This window comes from Hibiscus syriacus, unplaced genomic scaffold (assembly GCF_006381635.1).
Source record: "Hibiscus syriacus cultivar Baekdansim isolate YM2019G1 unplaced genomic scaffold, ASM638163v2 tig00110332_pilon, whole genome shotgun sequence".
NCBI lineage: Eukaryota > Viridiplantae > Streptophyta > Magnoliopsida > Malvales > Malvaceae > Hibiscus > Hibiscus syriacus.
In genome coordinates, this window is record NW_024062688.1 from 4185794 (window position 1) to 4205004 (window position 19211).

General features: G+C 32.6%; 1 protein-coding gene and 1 long non-coding RNA gene across 3 annotated transcripts; one reads left to right on the forward strand and one right to left on the reverse strand.

The window, feature by feature from the left end:
- Positions 1-1673: 1673 nt before the first annotated feature.
- On the reverse strand, positions 1674-5537 carry LOC120119462 (serine/threonine-protein kinase BSK2-like). Of its 2 annotated transcripts, none has more exons than XM_039139284.1 (8): positions 4882-5001; positions 4358-4568; positions 3729-3834; positions 3542-3627; positions 2605-2793; positions 2330-2488; positions 2090-2203; positions 1674-1959 (listed from the first exon to the last, which is right to left on the reverse strand). In XM_039139284.1, exons 2-8 carry the CDS (start codon positions 4463-4465, stop codon positions 1708-1710), a joined length of 1014 nt encoding a protein of 337 aa, XP_038995215.1. In that variant the 5' UTR covers positions 4466-4568; positions 4882-5001; the 3' UTR covers positions 1674-1707. The 2 variants fall into 2 exon arrangements, with proteins under 2 accessions (XP_038995215.1, XP_038995214.1); XM_039139283.1 differs by lacking the exon at positions 1674-1959 and adding an exon at positions 5345-5537 and having other exon boundaries at positions 2030-2203; positions 4358-4491; positions 4909-5259.
- On the forward strand, positions 1889-2487 carry LOC120119463. The gene is made up of 2 exons (XR_005515831.1): positions 1889-2085; positions 2204-2487. It is a non-coding gene; the product is annotated as an uncharacterized LOC120119463 (long non-coding RNA).
- Positions 5538-19211: the final 13674 nt, after the last annotated feature.

Sequence of the window (19211 nt, forward strand, 5' to 3'; positions counted from 1 at the left end):
TCGTTGATTGCCATGGCTCTAACTCCATAGTTGAGAGTTGTGTACTCCCTCTCCAAAGCTTTCATTACCTCTTCGCTTTCCAAACTTGGGAACATATATATCAGAAAAGTGAGCTTTCGAAGCTACGTTAAGAACTCGATTTCTCCCATCTTGGACCATTGACAGGAGCAGCAGTTAAACAGCTGAGATGCTTGTGTTCTTCGTAAGAAATAGCAATAAATAATTTCTTCCCGATGAGCTTCACTGTGGAAGTAGGCCATCCAGGCTTAAATGCATCATCATCGTCATTCAACACTCTTCAACTCGTTTGGAGCATGGTTACAATCACTCTGGTTAACAAAACATGAATGCTTTGTAGATTCTGTATGTAGAGTGATGGTGAAGTAATTGATGATGTATGTATGATCATTACATTATAGTAGTAAAATGGAATGTGTTGGAATTCCAAAAGTGAGACATTACAGTAGGCGACAAGAGAGGTAACTGCTCCATTCCCCAGACAGGAGGTGATGAAGCTTAACTCACATCGCATGGTGTCCAAAAGTAGTTTCATCTTTATTTTTTATTTGAAAGAAAGTTGGGTCGTCACGTGGCTGCGAGCCTTGCTGTGTGATGCTGCACTATATCTGTATATATATGTATACGGTGATGGTAACACTTGGGTTGTCACGATTAAAGGTGTGTTTTTTTTTTATTTGGATGGAAATCATACTCGATGGTTTAAAATGATTTCACATACGATTTTTGCCATTTAGTTTAAAGCAGAAATTGAGAAGGACGAAGATAAAAATGAGGAATAAGAACATCTCGAAGTTTTCTCTTTTAATCTTGATCTTGATCAGAAGGTTTTACAGTGATCACTGGTTGTAATATCAGACTTAAGATTATAATGACTACTCGTAGATTGACAAATTTAGTTATGAAATATTACGTTAATCTTTTAAATAGTCATGTTAAAAATCTTATCGAGGAAGGATGATTGATCGTAGGGCATAGGACTCTAAAATATGTGATCAATAGAGAATATCCTTCAAGTACCCTTCTTGTTCCGAATGCATCTAAATTATTTTCCTTTTTCTTTTTGGGCAGCAATCTAGAGATCAAACCTTTACCAAAATTAAACTAAAACCTCACTTGGGCCTTTGAAGTCCCAACGGCTTTATTATGCACCAGAGGTGTTCGTAAGCTTAGCTCAAGTCCGGTTCATGTATAATATTAATAATACTTTTTGTATTTATTTAAATGACCTCCATGATAAGAGAAGATTATTCTCTTAAGAAGTCCTCTAGAGTGTGTACATTGAAGAAAATTCTAAATAAATATTATCTTTTAATCACTCCATATTATTAAAAAAATTCAATTTAACTTAAAATATGAATTTTAAGTTTTATATAAACGTATTCATATTAATAAATAACTTTCATCCAATGAAAAGCCAACATCTTAAAGCCTAAAACCAAATTTGCACAAAAAAATCAGCACCACCAGAATCAAAAGATTCAGTCATTGCCTAGTGATTACTCTGATTATTTCATCATATACATACATCTCTTTAACTCAAACTATCTATCATTTTAACAATAAAATAACACTCAAAATGACCCTCTCACCTATACCTTTCTGCTACAATTTCTTCCAAGCTCTCTCCGGCAGACACGGTACGAGACAAAAGGATCTAGTGCCTGAAAGCTTAAAACATTGCTCTGCCTAGACATGCCAACCGTTTTGCTTCTTGGCCTCAAACGCAGCTCCGTCATTCAGCATGTCTTGTGCATCGGTTTCCATTCCAAGCTTGGAGAGGGCAAGAGCTTGCATGTAGAAGGCAGTGGGCCATTCGGGCAAGCACACCTGAGCCTGCATGGCATCTCTCAAGGCAAGTTCTGGTTCGCTGATCATCAAGTACGAGAGGGTTCTTCTCACAAATACAGTACCAGATGGACCTGGCATCATCGATACCAACTGTATTTGAAGAGGGGGCAAATGAACCAACAGTTGAAACACAAAACACAAGCCAACATATTATTTAATATAACATCCCAGAACACAAGCCTGTGACAAGTAAACAAATTAACTAGAGGAAGAAAGGTACCTTTGAGTAGTACTCAATAGCATTTTTGAAATCCTTGTCTCGAAACGCAATATCCCCAAATTTCTTTGTATTCAACATATCTTGAACTTGTTGTGTCCACTCTTGAAACGACAGCTTCACCAATAACACAGTGCCGGCAAATTAGACCATGAGAGAGAAACCAACAGGCAGAACATGAACCTATGCATGTCGATTATTATTTCATAAATTTGAGAAAGAAAAATAGTAGCCAAAACCAGCCTCATTTTCTGCACCTTCTTCATCTTTATAACCAGTTTTAAGCAAGATATCATGCACTGCAGTAAGGTCCATCCTAGCACATGCCATTCCAAGCGGGGAAAGCATAGTTGGCAGCACCGGTGGCGTCTTAGATAAACCCATTAGAATATGAGATGCAACCTATGGAAATCAATGGGAAATTGGGAATGCATTAATTTAGTAGATCTTAAGATGCATCTATACATCACATTCTATATATTGAAATGGCAGTGAGTTCAATGGCTTGAAACTTGTACATCTTTCTGTTTTTGAAGAGGTGTCACTGCTGAAAGGAGGAATTTGATAACAGGTCGTTCTCTAGCCTCATACTGAAGGCATTTTGAAGCCAATTCAACCAATTCCGTGGCATTTTCTTTAGCATATTGTCCTTCCAGGGAAGAATCCAATAATAAGAATAAATTCTTTCCTCTTATCAAATCCAATGCCTAGAGAATCAACAGTCATATAACATTGTTAAAACCAATATAAACAAAATTGACGGCAGATGTAGAAATTTACTTGAGAAAAAACCAAAATAAATGAATAAATAAGCATAATATCACCATTAACCAAAAAAGAAGCCCAAATGATAACATCACAATCCCCCATACTAAGGTTAGACCAATGATAAACAAGAGTAACCACATCCTTGAAGGACTGCAAGACTAATCTGGTTTATGTTTCTGCTGTGTGTGTGCACATGCAACTACATAAACATAATTGTTCTAATTTTCCCCCTCGACTCATCTCATGGGACAACTGACAAAACCAACAAAACCAACATAACCTATAGGACTATTCGAGATAGAATAGTATAGTAGGTATTTGGAGCTTCTATTTTTAGACACTTTGCACTTGGCTAACGTTTTTCAGATAGTGACTTTCTTGCCTCCCAACAAGAAAAATTGCTTCTGAAACAGGCAGGAGTCCTTAAACACTTAATTAATCCAATAAGCTCCTAAATATACAAAACAAAACCGAAAACCTCAATTCCAGGAGCTTCTTGCATAGTATGAAATCATTATTAAATTTCAATCACAAATTCAATTAGCAAAGATACAATTGCCAAGAAACAAAGGATTCATTTACATTCTACCAAAAAATGCAAGTTTTCATCAATAAGAACTTCCAAGGCAGTATAAGCAGGGAAATAGAAAGAGCAAAAGTGAATTTGGATAACCGAATGACTCACACATGGCTGGGAGGGATATGCTTTCCACTTAAGATATCCAGGAGAACAGTTCCATAACTGTAAATCACACTCTCAGGAACGACCCTGCCTGCGGAGTCAAAAATCAAACAAGTTAGCAGTGAAGGGATATTCATTCAGAAATCAGTACCTTTCCTTTTAGAAGTGATATAGTATGTCGGAAGAATTTACCAGTCCTCAAAAATTCAGGAGGGGTATAAGCCAAATTAGTACTATAGCTTTTTCCATCTCGGCTATTTTTCATCAGTCCAAAACTAGATAATCGAGGATCACCATCCTAAAATAGAATGAAATTAGAAGCACAACATAAACAAAATGCTCCAATGTCAATGCTGGCTAGTAATCGGCCTACAGAGACAAGTTATAAACATAAAGCATATATCAATCAATAATTTTAGTTATGGAGCATGGTAATATGATACCTATGCAGATGGACCCTATTTTCTATTTTGCCAGTGCTGCAGTTTATTACATCTGGCTGAAACAATCAATTCCGAAATCAGACAAATGAAAAAAGCCAAGTTGGCCACTGTGAAATCAACTATTTAAAGGACTCTCATACCAGACTGGGTTTGAACTCTAAAATGTAACTAAAAACTTCACCTAAATATCATGTATGAAAGTACGAGGGCAAAATCAAATGTTAAACCACAGAGAATGTTGTGAAACCAATTCCAACCCGAACTATTGTAGTAATACCAAGCAAGGTGTCAACTGGCATTTAATTTCTTCCACTTACTAAGCAGAGGAAGCACAAGCAAGAAAAATAACATGGTAAAAAAGGAAAGAGTAATGCGAACCTCATCGAAAAGAACTCGATAAGCATTTAAATCATGATAAATTTTAAGGTACTCAGCATTGCAGTGATCAAGGGCTTGTGCAACATGGTAAGCAACTCTAAGGCGCATTTCCCATGGCAAAGGTTGTTTTTCCCCTGCAGTTTTCGTATTATTTTCATCAATATATACACAAACACTGGGAGTAAAAGAGGGTTTTTTTGTTTTTTTCTCTTTAGTAGTAGTAAGGAGGTAAATGCATAGTATTAAATTGGGGTGCGGCCGCAATGCAGTGTTTCTATCAAATCGTAACGATTTTCAAGGTTACAGCGAAATCATCCGCAACAGTGACACTGCAGCCACAAACAGCAACTTAATATCATGGGAAGAGATTTAAAGTGATCCGTTACTGTAATAGTGGTGGCTTCGGAAATCGTTATTGTATGGCTGCGATGCCCGCAATCATACAATAGCTTCCGTCATGTCCGAAATCACTAGAATCGCCGAAAATACCAATGCAACCACAATTTAAATCCCTGTTTATGAGTAAAGAGCAAAAAGAAAAAAATGCATACAGTGGAAGAGATGCTTAGAGAGAGTATCATTAGGCATATATTCCGCAACCAACAACCGCTCGTCCCCCTCGGCGCAACATCCGATCAAATTAACCAATCTCTTGTGCCGGACTTTACCGACCCCAGCAGCTTCGTTAACAAACTGAAGAGGGTCAGGCCACGACAGCCCCGAGAACCGCTTTATCGCCACCACACGGTTGCTCTTCAGCTTCCCTTGGTACACCACATTGGGAGCCTTGTCCCCGCGCTCCGACACTATCAGGTCACTGCTGAAGCCGTTGGTAGCCGCCCGCAGCTCCGCCAGGTCGAACTCCTTGAATTCCGGAACCGCCGGTTGCTCCCCATTCCCATCTGAAAAACAAAAAAATAACCAAACCCAGAATCAAGTAAACGAAGAAGAAGGTTATGGGCATGAGCATTAGGAGAATGAAAGGACCTGGATCTGGGTTGTTGTGGGATTCAAGAGGAAGAGGAGGAGGCTGATGAGGGGGAGGAAGAAGGGTGATTTTGGACTGAAAGCAGCCCATCACAGTGATAGTGATAGGGACAGTGCCTTTTGACACATGAAGTGACAGAGAGTAAATGATAATGAGACAAGAAGCAGAAATGAATACCAGAATGAGGTTGAACAGTAAGTAGTAGGAGGAGGAGATTAAGGTTGACCGATACTGTTTAATTGAATATTTTTTTTAGCACAGTTTAATATATATTTTTTGAAGTGGTACCTTTTCGGTTGAGTTGACGAAAAATACAGTTTCGGAAACGTGTTTTATTCGAGTTTTTGTTGAGTTGGATGTCACGTATGGAAGACGTATTTCGGGGACGCGCCTTCACAAGATTCTGATGACTCAGCTGCCACACTGATATTTTATTTAATAATAAATATTTTATTTTTATTTTTATTATAAATTAGTAATATATTATGTAAAGTGTTTCGATTATAATGTAAGAATTATTAAATATATTTTGTTAATGTGTGTTAAAGGTGTAGTGAATTATATACATTAATGTAATAGAACAATATATGAAAATCAGTTTTGATTTTATTGTAGTTATAGGAAAAATGTATGAAATTATAATATTACACATATGATTATATTATTATTTTTTATTTTGATTATCGATCTATTAATTTTATCAATTAATTATTTAAATGTTATCAATCTAGTCATCTCTTATTAATATTTAACGAAAATATTGATGCATAAGTTAATAAATTAGTATAATTACATATTTAATCTTCAAGACTTACATATTTTATGAATTTAGTTTTATTGAAAATTTAATTTAATAAATTTAATCCTCCAATCAGAACATGAAATGTGTCATCGTATACATAAATTTTTTAATAACTTTTAATTTGTTTAATTTAATATTTTTCTCTACTTAGAAGGTGGAATTATTATTATATTTTAAAAAAATATAACTAATAATATTAATTATTATATTAAATAAATATATTGAAAATATTTATGTATTTAAAAGTTAAAAAAATTATTTAGGTGTACTTGACAAATTATATAAAATGCAATAACATTAAATTATTAGAAACAAAAACTTTCATTTAAATACAATATTAATTACATAAGAGTTAACGGTTATATGATGATAACAGAGCTGGACATTTTTTTTCTATTGTGACCGATGTTTCTACAATGCCCACATCATTTTTGTTCTGTTGACTTCTCCCGAAATCCATATCACAATGTATTCTAGTAGATTTTGGACGACCTGAGTCCCTCAATAGCAATGGATCTGGTACAATTGTAAGCAAAGTTTGAATCTCATTTGGGTCTCTTTCGTTTCCTATGGGCGGAAACTCAAATTCATATACCTTGAATACTTGTGAAAGTTGGTATACGGGATCAACATAATTTTTGTAGTCCAAATGCGAATGTGAGCAAGCTGCAATGACATGAGAGCATGGATATTTAAGTGCTTGAAAGAAACCACAATCGCACCACCTCTCTTGCATATTAACTCTGAAAGAGTTAGCTTCAATCCCTTGCAGCGGACGTGGCATTTCGGTTACACGAAATAATTCACGGGTGCGAGAAAAATTTGTAACTAACATCTCATTTGATGCAGCCACTTTTTTCTGTAAATCAGCTACTAGTCTTGGGTGGTAAATATGGCCGTTTTGCATCCAAGTAAGAGCTTGTCCACCGAGCTTTGCAAAGAGTTGACCCAAACGAAAATAAGTCGTTTTAACCAACGCTGTGACTGGTAAATGACGCGCCCCCTTTAAGGTTGAATTTATTGCTTCAGCCTAGTTTGTTGTCATATGACCATAGCGATACCCCCCGTCATACGTATTTGTCCACAGTTCTTTGCTGATGTCCATAATGTACTCGCACCCCTTCTTATTTTTGCCAAACAACTCTTGTAGCATCGACTCAAACCTTTGAGGTAAGAGTTCGTAACCTAAGCCATTAGGAATATGTAATAGTTAATATGAAGTATAAATAAATAATAAGAAATTGATAAAAAAAATTGAGAAAAAGTAACATACCCATCCGCACGACTAACTGACGTTCATCGTTCTTCTTGTATTTTCCGTAATAGTTTACAGTAATATGACGGACACAATAACGATGTTGAACATATGGAGGTCTATACATTGTACCCAAAGAGTCCATTGCTGCTTTATCCCAGCTCATCGGCCTGAAATAATGCATACTCGTTCCCTGGTGACAACATGTAAACATAAATTTTTAAGGAAAAAAGCCCAAGACTCAGTGTCTTCTCCTTGAACGAGGGCAACCGCAACAGGAAGAATATTGTTGTTTCCATCTTGGACCACAACCAATAATAAAACTTGCTTTTATTTCCCATACAAGAAAGTACCATCAATTTGGACAACTGGTTTATAGTACTTGACTGCATTAATACACTGAGGGTAAGTCCAAAAGACACGATAAAATTGGCAGCGATCGCGAACCATTCGATCATTCACGTAATGTTGTTGAGTTTCGAACTCAACAATTGTCCCGGGATTGAGTATTTGCACAACATGAAACCAACTGGGCAGCTCGTTGTAAGAGGGATCCTATTCGCCATGAAGTTTGCAAATGGCATTCTGTTTTGCCAACCACGTTTTTTTATATGAGATAGTGTACCCATATTGTGACTGTATAACAGAAATCAACACTGCAACAGCTATATGAGAGCTTTGCTTCACAATGGGCATGATTGCTTGGCAAATAAAGTTGGAGTCCAAGTTGGGATGATCCTTGTTTATACCTCTTGCACAACATGTATGAAGACCGTTGTATCTGGTTAGTTCCCATAAGTTGTTATTCCTCTTCCTCTTTGATACACGGACCATCCATTGACATCCGTTGTCACGTTGGACGCAGTAGCAGACATATTTCTCCGTGTTAGATCGATCAACTTGGGACTGAACTGAGTTACGAATATTGTAACTCTTTATTGCCATCATTGCTTCCTCCTTCGATGCGAACTCCATTCCAATATGTAAATTACCGTCATTGACTGATGATTGAAGTCCATAGTTGCCAACATCAGGAAGATCTGGAAATTCAGGCTCATACATTGCATCATAATCAGCCTCATACATGTGTGCAAGAAATTCTCGTTGGCATTTCCAGATGTAAGTCGAAAATATTGGCAGATGAACGTCTGCCCCTTGAAGTAGAAGAGATGTTGCCATATGGATTATTGGTGAAGCCACGTGGGTTAAGATCATAAGCAGTTGCAGATGAATGCCTTCCTATTGAACTTGATGGCATGGCATCTGGTGTTGGATCCGCCATTAATGATGTGAAATCATTACAGATCAGTTGTGTCGGGCTATCAACTTGATCAGCTTGATATGCAATGCCAAAGTGAGAGGAATATGAGAGACCACGAGAAGCACGAACCTCAATAAAAGTGGCATACATTTCAACAAGAGATTGTGAACTCCCCATATGAGCATCAACCATCATAGAAATATCATCATACAAAACAACCCCCTCTTCAGCTTCCTTAATTTCTACATCATACAAAACAACAGCAGAAAGACGACTCATTTTCAGAGAATTTGAGAATTTAGAGTTTGGGAATTTTAGAATTTGAAAGCTTGTGAACTTAAGTTTGTTTTGAAAGTTTATAATACGTTGCATATAATAGTGTCTATAATCGGGGGTACTATTCATATGAAGGCGCGTTCCCGGGGGCGCGCCTTCCATTATTTTGTCAGAGAATATGTTATCATTGTCCTATTATGTCACTCATGTCCCTCGGGGACACTATTCATATCAGTACCTATTATTTCTCAGGGGACTTGAAGGCGTGTTCCCGGGGGCGCGCCTTCCATTATTTTGTCAGAGAATATGTTATCATTGCCCTATTATGTCACTCATGTCCCTCGGGGACACTATTCATATCAGTACCTATTATTTCTCAGGGGACTTGAAGGCGCGTTCCCGAGGGCGCGCCTTCCATTATTTTGTCATAGAATATATTATCATTGCCCTATTATGTCACTTATGTCCCTCGGGGACACTAGATGGATTGTGAAATCAGGTAAATTATAACCAAAATTTAACTTCTTTTGAAAGTTCAGCAAGTTAAGAATAAAATTATATATATAGATTAATTTAAGTTCATAACTTAAATTAAAACGTTATGTGAAGTTTGAATAAATTAGATAAAATGTTATGGATAAATTGAATAAATGTGAAGTGATAAGTTGATTGTGACATTGAAATTATATGGAATGAGCATCGAGATGTTTTTACGAATAAATGTGAAGTGATAAGTTGATTTTAATGTATACGTTTTAATATATATGTTAATAATAAAATCATATGTATGAATAAATTTAATTTCAATTTAAGTAGTGTGAACTATAATTGGAATATAACTTTTAATTTCGAATACAATTGAAATATTAAGTTGAAATTTAATGTTAAATTTCGAATACTATAATTTATATTTTAAATTTAAATTTCGAATAATATTATTTTTATTTTTATTTTAAATTTCGAATAATATAATTTGTATTTTAAAAACATTTATCAAACATTTAATGTTAAATGTGAATAAAAAATAACATTAAAAATATGTATGTAACAACCATGAAACATTTAAATAACATAACCAAATTACATAAAATTCTGAAATATAACTATTTAAATAACATTAAAATACAACTGGATCATCGATGTCGTCTTCTCGAATGAGTTTCACATGGCGGTGGTTGTCTATTTCATGGATTTCTTCGTGGAACTTGTTCTTCAGTCTCCTCATCTTCACTATCATCATCAACATCATTTTCTTCATTTGGTGTAGATGATGCTGAAGGGGCTGAAGGGCCTGTATAAAATAACGACCCTGGAGGAGTGCTAGTAACAATCCCACCGCTCCCCGGGAACTGTGAAAACTGTGGAAACATTAGCATCGATGTCTGTGATCCAGATGGAGATTGAGGTGTCTATGGAGAAGCACCACCAGCCAAATAAGATACATATGAACCATATGTTGGATCATTAAACATAGTCGTATATGCACCTCCATATGGTATAAAACCCTGTGGGCTAGGAATGTAACACTGCGGGCTCGAAATGTAACCTGGCGGTCTTGGAATATAACCATGCGGAGATGGCATATGAACTGGTGGGTTTGGCAAATGAAGTGGAGGGCTGGGCGTGTACCCTTGCGGCATCGGCGGATAAGGATGTTGTGGTGGGACTGATGCAAAACCAGTAGCGCCTTCTCTCCATCCACGCGTCGGGGGATGATGATATTGAGACGGTTGACATCTTTCTCGGCGCCTAGGAATGCTAAGCCCTCGTGCTTCCGCCGAAAGTAGAAACGGCTTCCCATTTTCATTAAACCAGTCCATATAGTTATCCGTAACCATATGACCAGTTTCAGCGTAATATTATTGAGGGGCCAACAGTGTATATCGGTTCTCCTAAAGCGCAATCCAATCTCTGTGTCTCACCACCCAATTAATCTCTTTATTTACTCGTCTATCTATGTTATGCACGTCGTCTAAATTCCTAGGTGCTCCAGGAATATATTGCATACAACCATACTGACAGAGCACGCGATCAACTGGATGCCACTCAATAATAGCATAACATATAAGAGGTATAACCGACATCCATACCTCTAATGACCCACTAAGGTGGGGTGGGATGCAAGCCTTCACTTCATCGCTCGCATAAGGTATCCACTGAAACTGAAATATAAATATACAATTCAAATAAATAAAATATTCTAATTAAATAAGTAAACATATTTAAAAACATACCTCAGACCCAGCTTTCGTATCAATAAGTAAACGAATTTCCTCTAACCCAATAAGTATACTTTTATGGTTCTTTCTTTTCATCGACCACCTATGAAATATAATATAAACTAAATATCACTCTATTTAATTAAAAATATTTAAATCAAAATTTAGTTCGAAAATTACCTCAACAATAAGAGGAATACGTATGGTTCATTCACGATCGGGGATAAGAAAGGCATGTGGAACCACGCCCATGATTGTAGAAGCAGGAGACATCTACCGATAGCAGTTTTCTTATAATTCGTCGCCCGACACATTTCTCTAAAGAGAAATGCCAAAACTGCAGCGCCCCAACTATATCTTCCAGCTTCATCAAAATCGATCAGATGCCGCAACCACATACAATGCACCTGGTTGCGAGATTTATAGGGCATCAATATTCCTCCAGTTATTCGTAGAATATATGCCCGAGCACATGCCTTTGCTTGATCCTCTAAAGCATTTTCATTTAAAACCTCAAAATTAGCTTTCAACCAAGATAAAGTTATTCTACCTCCATTAAACTCTGGCGGAGCAGCTCCAAGATAATCAATGCACATTGACTGCCAATCACCATCCGCCATACCACACATCATATTTCCGTCGACGGGAAACCCCAGATGCATAGAGACATCCTCCAATGTAATTGTAGCCTCTCCACATGGAAGGTGAAAAGTGTGTCTCGGGCCTCCACCTCTCAATCAGTGCATAAATTAGGACAGGTTCGAGTTTGCAACCGTCAATAATTGTTGCAATATACCCGAACCTGGCAGAAGCCAAATATGGCAAAATACGTTCCGGTATCGGTATACGTGAATTTTTAATAAAAATCTCTAAAATACGATCAATATCCTAAATAATATACATTATAAAAATTTAAAATTAATATAAATTCATAATAACTTTAAATTAAAAATAAATTTAAATATTAACAGTAATTATAAAAAATATTACTATATCGCTAAAATGTCTGGAGATATAATCAACATCCAATCGCAGCAGCATTTCGTTTTCAATTATAACTGTAGACAAAACAATATAATTAGCACACAAAAAATAATTAATAATTCTAAATAAATAATAATTATATAAATATTATTTTAATAAAAATAAAAATATTTATATAATTATATTAATATAAAATATAATAACTATTTAAAAAAATACTAACATAAAAATAAATTTCTTACTACTAATTAAAAAATTAAAACTCAAATAGTTGAATAATTTTAGTTATATAAGAGAGGAGAATGTGATTTTGGTGTGAAGAATGAGGGAGGGTTGAGGGGGTTTATATAGGGGAAGAGGAGGGGTAGTTAGAGGAAAACGGATGGGGACATTTATGGCATTTAATGGAAGTCACGTCCCCGGGATACGCCTTCCACACGTGACATCCGAGTCATCAGAATCCCTTGAAGGCGCGTCTCCGGAGATACGTCTTTCACATGTGACATCCAACTCAGCGAAAACCTGGATAAAATACATCTCCGAAGATACGTCTTTCGCTAACAACTTAAACGAAAAAATATCACTTCAAAAAATATATACCAAAGTTAAACAGTGTTGTCAAATCGCCAGATTAAGCAGAGCAAGCGAGGACAAATACAGTTGACAAGAAATGGAGTTGAAAAGAAGAAGAAAAGGCCACGGCTGTACATGTTAACTTCAATCCACTATCTCTCTTTGTTATTTTTATTTGGGTAAACTACGTTCTAAGTCATTCAATTATGAGAATAATTCTATTTTAACCACTTAATTAAAGGTTTTATCAATTAAATTACTAAAGTTTTAATTTAACTTCAGTCAAAATGAACAATATTATTAATTTTAAGTTTTTTAATAAAATACAATTCAATTAAATATGCAGAAATATTTTTATATAAAATATTTTAAAATTATTAATTAATTAAAAACTTAACTCAATTATCATATATTATAATAATATAAAAGTAAAAGAAAGGAAATATTGAATTTAGTTTTAAAATATAAAAATATTTTATCAAACACAATATAACATAAATATCAAAATTATTTTTTTTAAAATTTAGCAATAAATGATTTGATTAATATCAAAGTGAAAAATTTAATACATAATTTATAAAGTTTTTAATTTAACAGTCAAAATAAAATCATACGCATAACTTAGTGACCTAAAAGTTAGTTTACCTTTTTATTTTTTATTTTTGGTCTCAAGAAATTGTTCCACAAGATCTGTCTAATGTCCGTCGGTTGGGTAGGCCCAATGTTTTTTTCGAAGCTTGTTTGATTTTTTTGGGGTCGATCACCCAAATCTGATTAGACTAAAAAAACTAAAATTTGAATTAGTCGAATAAAATTATATGATTTTTAAATAAAATTTAATAAGTATTTTAATTTTTAAAATTTGAACGGAGTTCCAAAAAATTTCAATGAATAAATTAATATAAATACATCTTAAGTTGTGGTAAAAGATGGATTGTGAAGGACTCAATTTTAAGTCAATAATTTTAGCATTGACCAGAGTTATAGTTTGAGAAATTAGTAAGCATAATTAAATTTTTAACCAAGGTTTGAGCTTAATTAAATGTGATTTGGACCCAATTGATTTTTAAGAGGATACTTTTGAATTTGACTAAATGAGGGAAGACCAAAGTTGTAATGCTCCCATTGTAGTAATTAGAGTGATTCCCATTCAATTTTTGCTTATTCACATGGGCTATAGAGATATGGCGAAGAGAGAGGGAGTGATATTATCCTTTCCCATTTATTCAATTTAAGTTATAAATTCATAGTTTTATCTTGCATTGATATCATGTCTTATATACGATTCCATTTTCATGATTGTTGAGTCTTTATCAGCTAGAAGGAAGGAGAAAATTTGAAGGAAAAATCAAGAGGTTTCAATGTTCTACTTAAATGTATTACATTTTTTAATTTTGAATTATTTTATGAAATTCATAAACGTAATGTTTGAATATAAAATATAAATATTTAGAGGTTTATAAGCCTGATTTAATAATTTGAGTGGCAATGTACTTTATTATTTATTTATTTTTGAATTATAGCAATGTATTTTTTTTAATGAAACTCATGGGCCTCATTAAAACTGCTTCTAAACCTAGTAAGGGGAAAAGAGTGTCCAAAATATATTAATCAAAAATCAATGACATATTTTTTAACATTCAGAGCAATGGTATCGGGACAAACCGACTCAAAAAATAAAGAACCACCCGAATTTAAAGCCCAGCTTGCTAATGCGTGAGCAACCTGATTACATTCTCTATGAGTATACAAAATAAAAAAAAAAGATGATGATCCTGAAAAATAGTACGAGCCTCTTGAACGTACACCCCGAGAATGGAAATATACGTAGAAGATCGTGTAGTCTTATGGACGAGCATCAATGAATCAATTTCAAACTGAACATCAGAGCATCTCATATCACAAGTCATTCTAAGACCAACGAGTAAAGCAGATAGTTTCGCAAAACACGCCTCTAAACATCCAACAGAAGACTGGGCCAAACCACCACAAACCTATCCACACTTATCACGAGGAACAACTCTAATTGTAGACGGCCGATGCTCTGCAACAAAAGCACCATCAACATTCATTTTGAGAACCCTCCAAAGGTGGAGTCCATCGTATACCAGAATTCACTTTAGAGCCTTATGTAAATGGTGTTATTTGATGTATTTAAGTTGTCATGAATTTTATAAATCATGTACGACCTCAGATATGAAATTTATACCATTTTGAGTAAAGTTTCAAGGCCAGTTATGCATATTTTGGTTTTTAGTATTAGTACTATTCATATGATATTGATACTCTATGATATTACACTAAAAATATATATAAAATATAAAATTGGTATCAATAGTCATTCTTAAAGTATCGATATTATTTGTTCAATATTGATATCATTAAATTAGTATCAACATTATAATAGTAAACATAATTTTAGTGTGTTAATTTAATACCAATATTTTCATTAAATATCGATACACTAAAATTCAATATTGATACTTTTGTAGCATCAAATTAAGCATATTGATACTTTTGTAGCATCAAATTAAGTATCATCAAATTTGTACCAATATTGATACTTTTGAAGCATGATTAAAGAATGAATTTGGCCAAATTGTACATATGGTATCGATTCTAAAGAGTGAGTGTCGATACCAAAATAAGGGAAGTATCGATATTGATTGGAGAGTATTGATATCATAGACTAAAATTCAATTTTCAAAATATTAAATTGGTTTTAGTACTGAGATTGAATATTGATATCCAAATCTCAATATTTGTATGAAAAGTATATTCGATATTTTAATTAAATTAGACAAATCGATACCAACCAAACAATATCGATACAATGTTCACACATATCGATACTCATAAAATAATATTAATATTGATCGCTTAAAATACATAGATTACACATGTGGTCTTTTAATGATTAAATGTTTGTGAGTTGATCTCTTAAAATATTGAAATTGCATGACTTATCCCTAAAATTATAATTGGATTAATTGATTATTCAATAATTAAATTAAAATTATCATTATTATTCTTAAATGTTAATACGATATCATTGATCTAATTTACGATAAGATCAAATTGAGAATGTTACAGTTTTAAATAAGTGAGATAATTATTTAACTACGATCTCGTTGAAACTAAAAAGTGGCACAAACATATTTAATAATAAGATTTTCAATCAATATCGATACATAAGGTCAATATATTCGAAAAACAACATAGTTACTAAATGTCTTGTTACAACACACCAATCAAGCCATATAACAAAAATACAAAAGAGGAGATATACATTAAAAAATCCTTGACATAATTTTACAACTCTTAACAACTTCCTAATTGGTTGATGCCGTTGATGATGCGTCTTCATTAAGGGGTTGCTACATGTTCAATTGAATAATCTCATACAATTAGGGAAATACTTTTAGTGTAGGTATAGATAATTAATTAAACTACTTCCAAAAACTAGCACACACAAAGAGAGTGGAATTAAATTAATCCGTTGCATTTCCCCTTTCGCTTGCAATAATAAGTGCACAACAAGTACAGCTTTGGCATCAAAAATAAAACAATATATTTACATTTTACGTAAATCTTTCGCCCATTTATTTAATGATTTAAATATAAATGAGTTCCATCGAATTAAGTAAGACAATAAAAAAGATTAAAAAATCATTAAATAGTTTACTAACAACATAAATAATAGTTAAAAAACAAATAAAAAAGTAATAAAATCTAAAAATATATTAACTAATTGGAAGTAACACAAATTATAAGGACAATAATAAAATCAACATTAAAATTAAATGTAATGATGAATTTAGAAGAAAAAAATTAGGATGAGAATATATATTAATAATATAAATTTTTTATTTTAAAATAAATATAATTAATAAAATAAATGATTGAGATAAATTTACATGTGGATCCGTAAATGATTGAATATATTAGGGATGTTAAAAAAATAGTAGTCGTTAATCGTATAATTGTTATATTTAATAGCGTAATTAATTAAACCTTTAATATTAAACAATTTCGGTTAACTGAAATACAAAAAATGATGGTTAATGGTTAAAGTTATAGTTACAAATTTTGATAAACGGTTAACCGTTAATAAATTAAATTTATAATTATATTTCTAACTTATTATATTTTTACACAAATAAATTAATATAATTTTTTATTATTTATAATTTCTATATATTTTTAATAAAATTTGTATACAAATAACTTAATATATAAAAACATACTTATACTAGTATAGTTATGTGTTTATTGTTAAATACTAAGATTTTTGGAGATGTACGTACTTACTCCGATGTAAGTTTGTATTGAGATTTTTTTATTTTATTCACTTACACCTGTGTAAGTACGTGTTAAGTGCTATATATTTTTTATTTTATTCACTTACACCGATGTAAGTATGTATTAAGTGCTACACTTTTTTTATTTTATTCACTTATAAAAATGTAAGTATGTGCTAAGTTCTACACTTTTCTGTAACATGAATTATGAAAAAAAAATTATAAATAATTGTAATAGGTTAACCATAGGTTAATATGTAATTGAACCGTCAAATCGTTTCTTAATGATTAGATTACGTTTAAAAAAATCTCATAATCGCTATAACAGTTAACCGACTATTTAAATTAAATGATACAGTTAACAGTCCATGAACAACCCAAAATATACGTGTATATATGATAAATTTAAAATGATTAGAAAACAAAATAAGTAAAATTGAAAACGTGCATAAAATATGATTTTTTTTAAATATTACTTTTTTCCATATAAGATGATTGCTATAGTATTTTTAAAAAGAATATTTAGATTACCAAACAATTTTACAAATACGTATGAATTATCATACGATCTCCTCAGACTATATACATGCCCGAAGTCAACAACGTTTTAGGTGGTTATCATCCACTCGAAAGTCACTCAATCGTTTATACGTTTTTTTACTGTACTGTTTATTCATGGTATTTTAAAAAATAATGTTAACAAGATATTATCTGAAGAATTGTTTTTTCCGGAAATAATATTTTAATGTTTTGCTTGAAATATACATTTAAATTGTAAAGAATTTAAAAAGTTATGATGATCTCGCAACTTGGTTCCCGATCCATCAAATGGGTGGTATGGTTAATTAGGTCGGTGTCCGCCGTCCTGTCTCCTATCCAACTAAATGCATGCATCAATGATTGAAGCCATTTTCAAATTACAAAGCACAGCTTGCGTTTTCTCTGCCAATTAATATTGCTAACTCCTTTGACACTGATATCTATCCACTGTCTCCGTATCATCATTCAGATTTGTTGTTGCTATTGATCGATTAGAGTCGAACTTCTCTGAAATATTTGTATGGGTTCAATTTCATCTCCGGAGAGACAACATTCAATCAATCTTCTTTTATCGGCGTAACTTAATATTAATGAAACCGATTTGGTTATATGTTTTATTAAAAAAATTGAGTTTAAATAAAGAAAATGAGTATATATAATCAAGATCAATCAAACAAAACAAAATAAAGAAAATCATATTTGTATAAAATACTTGTGTAAAATTGTTTCTGCACCCTTATCCCCCTATAATTGGTATCAGACCACCGAACTTTTTGATATTTGGACTAATAATATACAAATATTACTGTAAGTTCTATCTTTATCTTGCACTCTGTTCATTACGTTATTTTATTTTAAAACTCATATATATGTTATTCTGCTTTACTTTTGACTCAGTCCGATGAAGTGACGTTTAGACCTTATTGTTGTAAATCTTGTGATTTTCACAGATAACGAAATGTTTTAAGTACCTAAGATAAAATCATGAAAGAAACATAATGTTTGTTTAAAGATAAAAATTACAATCATACTATGCATATAGACTCTAAGAACGAAAATAATATTACTTATATTAGTAAAGGTTTTAATAGTTTAATAGACATGACCTCTATATATTTTAATAAGATGTATAATAAAGTAAATAAAATAGAAATAAAAATTAGTAATCTTGGAGAGGTAACTAAAATATATCTAAATGTTGAATCTAAAAAAAATATTATCTCATATTAATAATAAATTAGATCAAATTGTGATATCTTCTAAACAAGATTATGATATAGATTTAGGTCATTTATATTATGGAAATGGAAACATCATATTAGTATTATAAGATGAAGAAGAAAGTTTATCTAAAGGTTTGTCTAAAAAGGATGAATATAAGAAAAAACAAAAAAAGGTTTACACCTCAACAAAAATATGATTTTCAATATTATAAAGAATTAATAGAACATTGGAAATTAAAATTTTTCACTACTAAGGATAAGAATTAAAAAGTAAAATATTTAAAATTAGTAGAAAAACTTTATGAAGAACATAAATAATTATTTGCTTTATTTAACTATCATTGTATGTTAAATTATGGTACTACATACAATAGTACCAGTTCTGAGAATAATTCAGAAGATATAAAAGCTATAAATGTTTTAGAAACAACT

Bases quoted from the DNA above. Each gene is read 5' to 3' on its own strand.
- LOC120119462 (XM_039139283.1), bottom strand. From the start codon at position 5,435: ATGGGCTGCTTTCAGTCCAAAATCACCCTTCTTCCTCCCCCTCATCAG. The intron at 3,628-3,728 runs GTAAATTCTTCC...TTGACTCCGCAG, and splicing joins TCCTGAATTTTTGAGGACTG to GCAGGGTCGTTCCTGAGAGT. The intron at 2,489-2,604 runs GTACAAGTTTCA...TGATTTCCATAG, and splicing joins CTCTTCAAAAACAGAAAGAT to GTTGCATCTCATATTCTAAT.